The 15,271-nt window shown below is 40.2% G+C and overlaps 1 protein-coding gene across 1 annotated transcript in view; it reads right to left on the minus strand.

Annotated features, from left to right (window-relative positions):
• acsf3 (acyl-CoA synthetase family member 3) overlaps positions 1–14,453 on the minus strand; it is a 60,379-nt gene extending 45,926 nt beyond the window's left edge. The window contains exons 1-4 of the mRNA XM_027157572.2: positions 14,368–14,453; positions 13,109–13,876; positions 8,415–8,570; positions 1,037–1,191 (exon numbers count right to left, since the gene is read on the minus strand). Coding sequence (XP_027013373.2) covers positions 1,037–1,191; positions 8,415–8,570; positions 13,109–13,810 — 1,013 coding nt within the window. The 5' untranslated portion in view covers positions 13,811–13,876; positions 14,368–14,453. The remainder of the gene's footprint in view (positions 1–1,036; positions 1,192–8,414; positions 8,571–13,108; positions 13,877–14,367) is intronic.
• Positions 14,454–15,271: the final 818 nt, after the last annotated feature.

Genomic DNA, 15,271 nt, shown 5'->3' on the forward strand with positions numbered 1-15,271 from the left:
TTTCTTTTTTTTTTTTGGGAGAACATCCTGCTTTTATCATGGAGTGTATGAGGAGCATGTGGCAAATAAGATTCAGTGGTAGTTGTCAATGCCATAGGAATAGCAGTGGTATTAGTAGGTAGAGATGTATAACATATTCAAACAAGTATATTAAATAAAACCTGTGATTTCAATTACAGCTGGCGATACTGTCTGGAAAATACGAACACACGTCATGTACAGAAAAGTAATTGGGTCAAAGCCGTCATTTCCCCCAAGGAGCCAGCGTTTAACGGTAGTTATTATATTCCATTACTGTAGGGATTACTCTTATCGTATTATCTTATATCAGTGTTTCCTGCACACAGGTTACAGTGTGGTGGTGGAGCTCAGGGGTTTAGGGGTCAGAGCAGAAATACCATAAACTAAATGACACAGGAAGCTGATGGACCTGGTAAAGATAAGTGTAACACAAATCAATCTCAATTTCCTGAGCGATTTCATCCAGATCAGCCTGTTTATAGGTAACCTGTGCTCAATACTGACATACAATAGTTACTGATTTACATGGTGTTTGCATGAGAGCCAGGATTTTTTTTAAAGGGATTTTTTTTTTTGCTTTTTTGCTGTTGAAAAATTTATGATTTGATATGTCCCTTGTGGTCTTATTGCTGTGGCCCGGGTTCGATTCCCAGGCAGAAAACCAACCCAGCCAATCAGGGGTTTACTCTCAGTGCCGGACACAAGCCTCAGATAAAATGCGAGAATTATGTCGGGAATGGCATCCGGAGTAAAACCTATATTTGTGTATCCGATGATCTGCTGTTGCGACCACAAACAGGAGCAGCCAAGGGACAACAATAACAAATGATTTTTATATAATAATAATAATAATAATAATAATAATAATAATAATAATAATAATAATAAATATTTGTTTCATTTAAATGCTTCCTCACAATTCTATACAGAAGCGAACATGACATGGATTGGAGTTAAATCCTGATTATTCACTGTGACATGAGTGGGTGTGTTTCTGTTAGGAGATGGAAGTTACCGGATTCGCTCTTTACACACGGCTCTGATAAAGTCCTGTACATGTGGCTGTGTGAGGTGTTGGTCATAGTGTTGGATGAGTTTAGAGTAAATGGTGGGAACAGCCATGAACACGGTCACCACTGGAGATCGGGAACTTAGCAATTCCTCCCATACCTGAAGAGAGAGAGAGAGAGAGAGAGAGAGAGAGAGAGAGAGAGAGAGAGAGAGAGAGAGAGAGATATTATGCACTAACTTGCATAAGAATTCACACCCTCACAAAGATTCAATATTATAGCCTTAATTTTACGATTAAATGTTATTTATCAACTGAGTGGGATCAAGTGTCTGCAAAAAAAGAATTAAATAAAGTAGAATTTATTGAAGTGTGGTAAGAAGAAAAAATAAAATCATAAGAAACCACATGTTGAAATTGCAGCTAACACAAAGCATAAGATTTTACATAAACTCAAAGCTTCTCGGCACCCAGGGGACACCATCCCCACAGTGAAGCATGGTGGTGGTAGCCTCATGTTACAGAGATGACCAGGAAAACTGCTCAAGACTATCTCTGTTCAACGACAGTCACCATGCAACCTCACAAAGCTTCATGAATAGGCAAGAAGAATCAGGACCCAGATTTTTATGACGGAGACATTTCCCAGAAGACTTTTGTAAATGAGATGCAATTATAGCCAGAGATGTTTAAACCAAATACTGACACATGTGAGTGAATACTGCAGGCAACAAATCTCTGCTGTTTTATTTAAAATGCTGTGGAACAATAAAACATTTTTGCACATGCAATGTAAATAAAAACAAACATTTCATTTAAGTCCATATCAGTCCAATCCATGTCACTCATACACCATATCACTCTCTCTCACCCCCTCACCCCCACCCACCCTCTCTCTCACTCACCCACCCCCTCACACTAACTAACTCACCCCCTCACATTCATTCTCTCAATCACAATCTCTTACTCACCCTCTCACTCAATCACTTACCCCCTCTCACTCATCCTCTCACCCCCTCACACTCACTCCCTCACACTCCCTCACTCACCGCGTCACACTCACCCCCTCACCCCCTCACCCTCACTCACTCACCCCCTCACTCTCACTCACCCCCCCACACTCACGCCCACTCACTCACGCCCCCTCACCCACACACTCACCTCCTCACACTCATTTAAACAATCACTCACCCACTCACATGCTCTCACCCCCTCATCCTTATGCACCCTTCACACTCACTCACCCCTGCACACTCACTCGCGCTCTCACCCACCCACCCACACACACCCACACACACGCAGAGAGAGAGAGAGAGAGAGAGAGAGAGACAGAGAGAGACAGAGAGAGAGAGAGAGAGAGAGAGAGAGAGAGAGAGAGAGAGAGAGAAAGAGAGAGAGAGTCAGTCGCTGAGCGAGTCTGCACGGCTGGCTGCATCTCCACGCTGCTGTGGGAGAAAAGTGTGAATTAATTGAAGGTGAACGACAGATTCTCCTCCTCCATCACCCCCACCCACCCCCCATAGGAGGCTGCCTTCTTCCAGCCTTCCCTCCTCCTCATTCTCTCCATTTCATTATTTCCTGCTTCAGTGCCTCTGCTCTCTTATCAGTCTCTCTCTCTGTCTCTCCCCCCTCACCCCCCCCACACGCACATACACACACACACTCTGTAAAACACACACACACTTTTATTAGCTGAAAATGAATCCCGACTTCTCTCCTCGTCTTTGTCTCTCTGCAGTCATATCTCAGGGTTAATAGATTTCCTGATTGTCAACATTATTCATTAACATGTCCGTTTTCAAAAAAAAAAAAATCTCCATAACCCTGGAAGCTGAAAAAATATCAAAAATAGAGAGCAATCTATAAATATTTTTGATATACAGCCATGTTTAACAAGGCCATTAGTTGTGGACACATCTGAAGGTATATCAAATGTCCTCAAAAAAACAACAACAATGCCATCATTCTGTTCACTACATTAATTCTCCATAATGACACATTAACACTGTAAAATGGAAAAAAGTGAAGTGACAACTGTGAGTGTAATACACATCTGTAGCAGAGGCAAAGTACCACTGATTCTAAAAATCTAAAGTAACATCACACCATGTATGTTTTAGCCTTTAAAGCTATAGTGTGAGAGAGAGAGAGAGAGAGAGAGAGAGAGAGAGAGAGAGAGAGAGAGAGAGAGAGAGAGAGAGAGAGAGAGAGAGAGAGAGAGAGAGAGAGAGAGAGAGAGAGAGAGAGAGAGAGAGAGAGAGAGAGAGAGAGAGAGAGAGATACAGCAGTAAAAAGGATTAAACAAGAGTGTTAAGACTCAAAGAAATCATACGAGTGACAATAACCAATAAATAACCCATAACTAACTAACTAAATAAATAAATAAACGAATGAATGAAGAGAGAGAGAGAGAATGACAATCTAGCGTGTGTGTGTGTGTGTGTGTGTGTGTGTGTGTGTGTGTGTGTGTCAGACAGAAAGACAGGGAGAGACAGAGAGAAACAGAGACAAAGAGAGAGAGAAACAGAGAGAGAGACAGAGAGAAAGAAACAAAAACAAAGAGACAGACAGAAACAGAAAGACAGACAGACAGAAAAACAGAGACAGACAAACAGAGACAGACCGAAACAGAGAAAGACAAACAGGCAAACAGACAGACATACAAACAGACAGAGACAGACAGGCAAACAAAGACAGACAGACAGTATACAAAAGTCTCTTTACACAGGGAACATGAACATTCCTTAGCAAAATGTTTTCTAAACACTTTCACAGTTTATATTATATATTATATATATATATTTCAGGCAGCCTTTAAGAATGCCATTAACAAAAAGAAAAATAATCATTCTCATGGCTCAATCGGGAAAGTGTCGCAAGATCGCGATGGTCTTTAACAGGAAACACAGTGAGCACATCACACGACACTGGGAGCCGAAGCTGGGAGAAATCACTGTGTGTTTAAAAGGAAATAGCAATCCTGTAAAGGATGTTTTATATCTTTTTTTAATCAGGATATTTATCGGTCTGTCTGTCTGTTTAAAGAGACAAACCTTATTTATTTTAATAGAATGCCAAAACTGACATGTAGGCAGGGAAGTACCTGAGGCTGCTGGCACACTGTTACCTAACCAATGCAGGAAACCGTGAGCACAAACAATTCACTGTAATTCAACATTAGAACCAATTTCTATTATTAGTACCAAAAAAATAAATAAATAAAAAACATTAAAGTGGCTGGTGTTGATTTCATCTCAGTATCCTTCAAGAAACCCTTCGATCCTTTAAACTAGAGTTAAAGCAGTATTTTCTGAATACGCAACAGTTATATTCAACACGCACCAGAGTTTCATCAGTGGAAGTGGATAAATCTATAATAGCTGAACGGATTTAATTCTGCATTTGCAAGCTTTGCACTTTTCCTTCAACCTGTGACACACTGCTCTTAGCGCTCGATTTTCCCGAACGCACCACAGGATACACTTTATCACTTATCACATGTGCAGCCATTCATCTTTATTGATAAAGCAGTATTTCAACACAAGATCATGATAACAGTCATGTGACATGGATATGTAATATCTGTACATGATTCTCTACACGAGTTTGCATCCTAGAAATCTCTCTTTCTTTCTTCCTTCCTTCCTTTCTTTCTTCCTTTCATTCTTTCTTTCTTTCTTTCTTTCTTTCTTTCTCTTACTACACACTCTTTACTGCGGGAGGAAAACAAACTCATTCATCCCTAAATCTCTGTGTATTTTCCACTTGAGCAGGAAGCAAAATTGCATCCTAATCAGTCAAACAGCTCAGAAAAACAAAAGCGCTGCACGTATCGATTTTTCTGCTTCATTAAAAATTTCTGAAGCCTCGTGTTGTAAATAATAAAGCCAGAGGAAAAAAAAAATCACTGTGATGTTTTTTAGAGAACAGAAACTTCATTGTTTTTGGCACATCACAAGGTCACATCAGTAAAGACGATGGAGAGAGACTTCTTAGCATAAATGGTGCTGTTGTTGTTTTGACAGTGTCATCTCCACCCTTTGCTGTCATGCAGCACCTTGACTCCCATTAAAATCTGCAGGACCTTTAAACCTCCTCCTCTTCCAGAGCCTCCGAATCATCCTTCAACGTCGGCGCATCGATTGATCCGCTCGCGAGTCTGCCGCACTCGGATACAAAGCCGCGCGAGGCAATCCATCACACGCACTCCAACGTTTTGGTGTGACAGTCTGGTTTCGTTCTTTTGCAAACTCTCTCTCTTTCACACACACACACAAGACACACACACACACACACACACACACACACACACACACACACACACACACAGTCAGCTCCTGGCCGCTGTCACTGGCGCCTACAGCAGTGGCAGAGCGGCGACGTGGCTACAATTAGCGCGGCCCTGTGACAACTTCCCGATAAGGCTGAACACACACCACACACACACACACACACGCACACACACACACACACACACACACACACACACACACACACACACACACACACCACCTCTTCCAGAAGCTACACACTGATTCGGGAACACAGAGGCTCAGAAACACAGCCCTACAGTACAGAGCCCTTAGAGATCACATACCTGAGGTGCTTAATCATCGCACATAACGAACAATAAATGCAAGAGATGAATGAAATAAAATACAGGAATAATACATAGAAATATTACAACTGCTGAAACGACAAAAAAAATTATTTTTTGCAAACACACCAGAATGGGGGGGAATAAAAATATATATAAAAAAAATTCTGTTCATTTATTTTTGCCAAACACAGCACATTTATTAAGCTTTAATTTAATCCAAGACTTCATGCAAGAACGTTCCATTGGTTTGTAGTAATGTGCAATACACAACTGGTCAAGACAAACACCAACCAAAGGAAAAAAATGGGCTTGCGGCACTTTACTACTGTATCTGTTCGTTTTACCTGCTAAACAAACCAGCCGCTAATCTCTAATCTCATCAATACACAAAGCCAGGTCTAGGAGTATAAAGAGTTCGTGTTACTTACCTGAGGTTATTCTCCTAGAAAAACGATATCCAAGGTGGTTTATTCCTCTTATACCACAGCAATTTGACAACACTGACACTTTTTATTTATTGAAGACAAACTGAATAACTTTTATCCATTTTTAGTTGTGGAACAAATACAGTATATACATCACACTGAAATTTTTTCCGTATACATCTCCTTATAGTACTGTGGGTTGTTAAAGGCATTGGATACTGTGCTCAGTAGTATAAATGCTGTGTATGTAAAATATCAGTGTAAAGTATATACAGTACTGTATATGTACCACAACAGCTACAAGCGCTTAGGAGTAGCAGCTTTGTCAGCCCCCGGATCCGAAGGAGTGGAGACAGACCCGTTCGCAGGATAGCTTCAAATGAGAGGGGTTTAATACATAAGGAAAACAAACATAAATCCACACTACACGGGGAACTAACGTATTAATTGCTACACGTAACTATATTAATGAATCCGCGCTGCCATCGGCAACGTGGCTCACATAAATACACAAAAGGACAATCACACACAATGGGGAACAGGTGTGATGACTGGGAGGAGCAGACGAAGGCGGGGCAACAACAACAAATGCACATGGGCAAAAGTCCGCGCTGATCCCTGACAGATCCGCGCAGATCCCTGACAAGCTTGGCCTTGGCTGGATTTAAGTCTTAACCTCCAATGTATGGACTACTGTGTTACCTCCCTTAATTTAACCGGGGGGGGGGAATTCACCAGATTCAAATGCACACATGGGTTCAGTGTGATGGAGTTGGAGTTTTCAAATCCCTAAATAAACTACTTTATACTACAACCCTGTATAAATGATTCTGTAGAGAGAGATTTCAGTCTAACATGTTTACATTAATATTTCGTTATTTGATCACGCTCACACTACACAATTCGATCTAGTCACTGTTTAAATAAAGTTTTTATAAGCAGCAGAATCACATTTTCAAGTCTGACTGACCACAAATTCCTTTTGTTTCTGTAGCACTAAACAGCCGTTCCCCCATCAGCCACTTTTTCCTGCCTTGAACTCAATAAGGCAAAACGGAGCAGCTTGTCGTGTTACTGCGAAGAACTTAAAGCAACAGCTTCAGACTTTTCCACAAACGTTAAATAAAAGTCAGCTCACTGAAGACTTCATGCGGAGTCCATGTGTAAGCTGTTACTACAGAAACAATAGGAGTGGCCTTGCAGCTGGAAATACTATCCTTTAACTAGTTTCAAATATACGGTCGTCTGCATTAAGGAGAATTTAAGCATCTATATTTCTATTTGAATTCTTGTGAGTTTTACACTGGGCAAGAATGATAAGGAGCTTTTAGATCGTACAAAATGTAGCTAAAGTATACAAGTAAAACAACGTAAACAAGGTAGAAAGTCGTGACTATGAACGACACGAGTAGCTCATGGAATTTCACGAGTGTGAATATCTGCGCCGAGAAGCACTGTAGATTTTTCCATGCTTATCAGTGGCGTGGCTTTAGTCCTTATCAAGCCCAGTGAAAGACAGGACCTTTGTGCTTGTGAAGCAGGTGAGGCCTTTGAACCTGTTAGATCTAATGAATCAGGCACGCTATGGCATGCTGCGTTGGACGGCTTTGTGCTCAGTCTCAATCAGTGAACATTTGCATGTTCTAATTATATTATATTATATTATATTATATTATAAACTGTTCATTATCACCCAAATGAGGAAGAGGTTCCCTTCGGAGTCTAGTTTCTCTCAAGGTTTCTTCCTATTATCTCAGGGAGTTTTTCCTCATCACCGTCACCTACGGCTTGCTCATTAGTGATAGATGTTAGAGATAAATAGCAACGTAATTTTAAACTTTAAATTCTGTTTCTATACTTCTGTAAAGCTGCTTTAAGACAATGTGCAATGTTAAAAGAGCTATACAAATAAATAGAGTTGAATGGAATTGATTCCTCTTTGGTCTCGTGAAGGACAATTTATACCATTTATATAAACCTTTGTACCTAGCAGACCCACTGAAGGGGCCAAGGCCTTGATGACTTTTAGGGTGTGTGAAGGAGGCTTTGTGTTCTTCATGTCTCCGTGTTCAGTCAGACGGAATAAGGTGGATCATATTTCAGGAAAGTTGCCAGTGGCTCATTAATGAGCCGCTATTGTCCATAGCAGTATGTAGTCCATGTCACTACACTGACGTGTAACGGAAAGCTAAGTTCTGGTTAAACGGAGTAACACGAAGCAGACGTGTATTCATACTTTATCATAAATGGTCAAAATAGGGCAGGGTAATCTTTAACAATGGGCATAAAGTGTTCACTGAAGAACTTCTGATAGGTCTGCAATGTAGAGCGGTACACATGATGAGATATTTTACTCTACCTTCTGAGGGTTGAAGTCAGGCAGCATGATGCAGGTGGCCCCCACCCACAGGGGGCACATGAGTTTATTCACAATGCCATGCACATGATGGAGGGGCAGAGTGTGAAGGATCACATCATCTCTGCTCCAAGCCCATTCACTCACCAAGGCCTGGACCTGAGAGAGAAGGGGGAGAGAGAGAGAGAGAGAGAGAGAGAGAGAGAGAGAGAGAGAGAGAGAGAGAGAGAGAGAGAGAGAGAGAGAGAGAGAGAGAGGAGCGAGGGATAGAGGGGGTGTGAGAGAGAGAGAGAAAGAGAGAGTGAGAGAGAAAGAGAGAGAAAGGGTGAGAGAGAGGGAGAGGGTGAGAGAGAAAGAGGGTGAGAGATCTTGTTAAACTCTTATAGCTTGGTCACATGACATCTTTGTGGAAGCATCTGGTGTGAAAGAGTTGTACTTAAACAAATCTCCATACATATATATGACGCTTTTCAACAGTAAAAGGGAATTAAAGGAATGGCAGGGAAATGTGAAATTAAACACCTTGATTGAAGTTTCTTTCTATTACACGTTCCTATTGCCGGGCTTACCTCAAGAAGTGTGTCAAAAGGGATTAATAATGGCCGTGCACACTGCATGACCTGCCACTGGCTTTCTTTCAGCACTAAAATAAAATTCTGTATGACGAAGTGGGTCAGCGGGTCGAACCAATGGGAATACATAGTGACCTGCGTGTGCAGCACATGCCTGAGGGCTGAGATGAGGGTGGCACAGAGACTGTGATGAACATCAGGCAGCTACACAATAATGCAGGTCATGCAGGCTGCTGATGCATTGGAGCTGGTCAGAGAATCTGGCTACATGCACGGCTCACAGATCTGCTTCTCTACGCTCTGTACTGTAGAGTGTAACTCAGGAATCGACCTGAACTCTAACTCTGTATTAGTCTGAGCTGTATTTCACCAGAGACGTTTAGCATCATGTTAATGAGAAATCCCATGTAGGAGTACAAACAAACGCTGGAATTTAAGTTACAGAACACAAGACAGCTACACGGTGACAAATCGATGTATTGAAGTGGATTGAGGTGAAAAGCTGGACAGACTAAAAGCCTAAAGCGCTAAGAAGTGAGTGCTAAATGCCATGGGCACAACTCTCAACATTCTGAGTAATGTAGGAACCTTCAGCAAAGTGAAAATAAAAGAAAATGCTGATTAAAAAAAAACTACTAAAGGCACATAAAGAGAGTTCAGATAAAACTTCATGAGAACTTTGTTCATGTCAATAGATTACAGCACGAGTCCTAAATCCCAAAGACTGAAGAAGTCACTGTCTGGATGCAGTTATACTGAGACGGACATGCAGAAACTTTTCGGCTTCATTTTCCTCATAACTCCAAAAAGAAAATAAACATCGGGTGAAACAAACTTCTTGACTTATGGTGTAAATGTTATGTTATTCCAGTGCATGACTCTGAGGCTTTGTAGTAATGATCTGAGGTGAGCTTAAATACTGGGGCTTCCAGTGAGTCATTTGAGACGCGTCCAATCACAGCTGTGTCTGACACAGTGAGAGTTCAGCACCAAGGACAGCAACCACCAAAGACACCGTGAAAACAAACGCATGTGCACTCGTGTGCATGTGGTGAAGGACATCTGCACTGCATGGACACCCCAATTCGCCACAAATTTCCCAGTCTGGTGGATGAGAAAGGAAAAATGTAGAATATAATTCTATTATTACGTCCCTTTCCTGAGCAGATGTTTTCTCTTTTCTTTCTACACATCTGACCATTACTGCTCTCTTCATCTCACACAACAAGGCCCTTAATGCTTACGCTACTCAGCTCTTGGAATCGACGCCACTTAACAGAGAGGAAACTTTACATGAGTAAACTGTACAGTGAAGCGTAAAACACCATGGCGGTAAAACACTATCTCCTCGAAGAGATGCATAAATGAACCTGCATTTTTAAACGTTGCAATAACATCCTAGCAATCTCAACAAAGCAGATTTTTTAACAATAAATGTATTTCTATCTTAATTAAGAAAGAGTTCAGGCAGATATAGCACAGTACTTTGGAATTATTGAAGCTGATTGGTCAAAGAGTTGTTTTAATAACGGTATTGTTTATAACTGCAGCCCTGACAATAGTGATGCTGAAAAGTAAATCACAGGTTTTTATATATTATCGATTGATAAATTATCGATCAATATTATCGATTTTATAAAAAAAAAGATTGATCAGACAAGAAGTTTTAGTCAGTAAATAAATTAGAATTAAAATTATTATATGGTTAAAACCCTGCGTTTTCCCCTCTGTTGAAAAAACCTTATGCAGAATTGTAGTAATTGAAGATAAGGTCATGACATATTCTGGGCACTTGGGGCATGTCATGAAGCTAACTTTGAAAATAGAAACTTGTATGGAAAAAAAACATTTTTGTTTATTTTGGAATTTATTTTGGAAATTTATTGCCCTTAGTAGACGAACTAGAAACAGAAATACTTAGTTCCCTGAGTGTCTACTTCCATATGAGCTTCATGTTAACCAGAACTGTGAAGTGTTACATGAAAAAGACATTCAGTGCTAAACATGTGCACAACAAAACAGGCACAAATTCCATTTATTTGGCCTCTGATACAAAGAGTTGCTCATTTCTATAGCAACTAATTCACAGGGTCTAAAATGGCAAGGCTGCAAATAATCTCCAAAGAATTTTTAAAAACTATCATAGCACTGGGGATGTTTTCTTATGTATTTATTTATCCTTTATTAAAGGAGTCTCGGGGGTCTGTGCTTTGTGCCGGTCAGCAGGTTTCGGTCATTAGAGAGTTTTCAGGAGAAAAGATAATGTCTGAACATGTCAAAATGTCTTAACTTCACAAGAAAGACACAAAAAAAAATATATAGGCTGGTGAAATAGAGACTGCTTGCAGCAGCTGGAACTGGATCTTATCTTAAAATAAAAGTGTCACGTCAGTACACTATAAACAGTTAAAGGGATGACATGGAAAATTTATGGAAAAATAACAAAGTGAACTATCAACTGATCTGCTTTATTATCATCACAAAGTGTCGTTCAAGTTGTAGCACCACAGATAAGATAAAACTCTGTACCAGTGTCTAAAGGTTAGGAGCTTTAATGCAGAACTGCCTGAGAGCCGTGGCTTTGTCATCAGTTCAGAAAGAAAAGTACTGGAGCTAGATGATAAATTGTGCATACCTCAAGATAAATATTAGACTCAGGCTTCAAAATGTCATGTGTTCTTCACACTAACATGCATTAATCATTTGGGGCCACGGTGAAGGCTCTGGCTTGTTGATAAGAGGATTGGGGTTCAAGCCCCAGCACAGCCAAGCTGCAACTGTTGGGGCCTTGAGCAAGGCCCTTAGCCCTCAATGCTCCATGGGTCCTGTATCACACTCCAACCCCAACCTCCAAAGCAGGGATACTAGCATGAATTCCACTGTGACCTCTATGCCCCAATTTTCATCAGGAAGTGGGTGTGGCCTGACGTTGTTTTGAAACACAAGCTACATCTCAGAAGCTGCACACCACACTAAACACTTACACTGTGCACTATGTACTCTAGTGTATAAATATTACAAAAGGTAGCATCGTCTCGAATAAATCGCTAAGAGAAGTTTCTCAGATGGTGGCAAACATCATCAAAAGCACATAATGCAAACGGCGCTGGCTTTAGCAGAACATTTATAATGCTGAAGTATAAATCACACAATGTGGGCTAAGGTAAAAGACGTTGGTAACGTATGTCGTGGAAAGTCTTGAATTTTTGCTCTAATCTCAGCACCTGGTAGCCCCGCCCTCTTCTCCTACGTAATCAAGTCGAGTGAATGGAGTGTCACGATTTATACGATTTGGGACACGCCTACAGACTCATTCTGTTCTTAGGAATGGGATTCTGGTGAGTGGATAAGATTTTATACCAAATCTCATTCAAGAAAGCTTCAAAGATAGCTCCTGACTTTTCTTTACACATTTACACTCCTACGTAAGGCTGAGGAACAGGACGAGGAGTGAGAAGACAGGTTGAGCCCATCGATCAAAACAATTAATAACGAAAAAATGAAATTCAAAAACGAGTTTTTTTTTGGTTTAAATATCTTTTTGTCATGTTGGTCCATTTTCACATAACGCTTTCCTATATTACCCACAATGCCATTTCAACTCTGTGGCAGTTGTGATGCATAGAGATTTATCCCTTGTTTCTATTCAGAGTGTGATGCAGCAGAGCTTTAGTCTTTTACTCTCCTGGATTACTAACTAACAAAATTGGACTTCTGCAAAAACCCAACACAAGCTCAAGTTATTTCTACATTCGAATTCTCATTAATATGAGACTGATCATAACTGAAAAATAGTGAGTGTGAAACCAAGTTCTTGTGCTTTTTTGTTTTGAGGAGCCGTGAAGGTTTCGCTCTTCTAACAATGTCCGGAATCTCCAAGCACATCCCAAATATTTCAATATAAACTCACTTTTCCCAACTGGAAGGAACAATTTCCTTTAAGATTGAAAGGTTTTGGATACTCAGAAGTTCAATTTGTTTTTCATGTGTGCTTTGTAATAATGAGAATTTTTTTTCGTTTAACCCTGAACTTCTCATCTAGGTGCTCTTATCTAAAATAAGGTAATGACATAGAACAGTACAGTACAGTACACATAAATGGATACAACTAGCCCAGTACCTTACCATCGCCTGCAGGCTGCTGTGTGTGTGAAGGACACCTTTTGGTCTTCCCGTCGTCCCACTGGTGTAAATAATCATGGCTGGCCTCTCCGCCCAATCAGAGATCGCCTCATGTGATTGGCATTGTGGCTCTGCTGTGTGCAGAGCATCCAGACTGGCACTGGGAGGAAGATGTAGACATGGCAACCCTAGTTTCTGAGCTAGAGTGTCCAGTGTGACAGTGTAAGGCTCACCAGCCAGCAGCAGTGAGCTCTGAGAGTCTGAGATGACATACTCGAGCTCAGACACCGGGTGCTTTCTGCAGAGCGGCACGGCCGTGCCACCACACATCCACGTGGCCCACTGAGCCACCGTGTAGGACGCGTCATTGGTGCACAAAAAGGAAATTCGCTTGCCCTGTATATCTCCTGAGTGGCAAGCTAATGCTTGGTGTATTTGTGCTGCTAAGCCTCTACTGCTGCGGTAAAGGCAGCTGTAGCTGTGCGTCTTGCTCTCATCTATAATGGCCACTTTGTCCTTATAATCCAAGGCTTTGGTGAAAACAGGGGTGACTTTTTCTTGTGATCTGTTCGTTCTGGGACCAGAGGACGTCCAGGCTCTGTGGACTAGGTTTCCCACCAGCCGTTTAAGTGAACATTTACTGGGTTTGGAGTGTACACAGTTCTGAAAGGATCTCCACACAGCAGCAGTGGAAACACACAGCATGATGAAACGTCCTTGTTTTAGTCTCAATAAGAGGACAAACTTTAATCACACTAATCATCAAACAGACTAAGGAGAAAAAAGAGAATCAAAACTCTATTAACATCAAGCACACTTTCAGCAATACTTTTATTTCATATGAAAACAAATAGACATACAAAGAGATTCAGTAATGAAAGAACACTACTGTAAAAAGATCTACTGTAGGTTACTTAGCTAAATTATCATTAATTAATTGCAATTGTTTGTTTGTTTGTTTATTTATTTATTTGCTACTAACAAGATATAATTTTCTTTTTTTTATAATGTTTTACAAAATATTGCAGGTGGAACGTATCAGAAGATCTACATTACACACGAACCTTATAGAAGTAACACAGAAGAAATAATCACCGTATAAAATACTGCTATTGTTTATCCTTCTTTAAAAAAACCCCACATAAACAAACAAATAAAGTTTAAGCTTTAGTATTTAACATTACATACGCACTGAAATACCAAATGCGTAGAATTAGCCAAGACTCGAGTTCTCTGAAAAACTAATATTAACCTGCTCTTACCTAAAAGACATTCATGGTCATGTGCAGCGCTTTAATGTTCCGGGTAGAAAACAAGACCGGGAGGAACCCTCAGATACAGAAAAACATAACTCGCTGTTTATTTTTCTTTTTTTTGAATTTTTTGTTAGAAGATTTTTAGTTTTTTTGCTAAAATTTGATTCTTTGCATGTACTGTAAACTTATTATTTTTTTTATTTAATCGTTCCTGTAATGCATACATTTAATTATAAACCTACGCGCATGCGTCAGAAAACGTTATTGATGAGATGAGACTATTGATGTGTCATATACTTTGGGCTTTAACAATAAATTTCTGCATGCATATATATATATGATTTTATTTTATTTATTTTCAGGCTCATTTTTTCATATCTAATTGATTAGCTACAGAGAATTAGCATGTGTTGAAAGTAAACAAGAGATCTTATAAAAGACCTGTGTCTAAGAGCTATGTCAAGGCCAGAATAGGTCATTTATATAGCTGTATTTTGATGGCTGGTCTCTGGGTGTTTTTTGGCCTTGAGTGTGTAAGTTTATGTTTCTGTTTAACTACATTTTCCACGGGTAAAATATGTGTGCAAGGCCGCCGAATGACCAGTCTTTGTGTTCTTTTTCTGAAACTGAATGAATGAAGGGCCAACGTGACGGTTCCCACAAAAACATGACTGTGTATTATATAAATTCGTTCACTATGGTGGTGAAAGATAACTGTTATTTAAAAAGACATTATCATTGATGTCACGGATATCTGTGAAGCCTTCCCCTCAGGTAATAACTCAGTAAATAAACAGGTATAAGTAAAAAAGATTGGAGACTGTGTGGCCTGGAACACGAACCAAAACCAAAGTTTAATGAAAACAAATCTTTATACTAACACCTTTTTGTGGGGTATCTTTGTTTTATA

Source organism: Tachysurus fulvidraco, chromosome 1, assembly GCF_022655615.1.
Source record: "Tachysurus fulvidraco isolate hzauxx_2018 chromosome 1, HZAU_PFXX_2.0, whole genome shotgun sequence".
Lineage (NCBI taxonomy): Eukaryota > Metazoa > Chordata > Actinopteri > Siluriformes > Bagridae > Tachysurus > Tachysurus fulvidraco.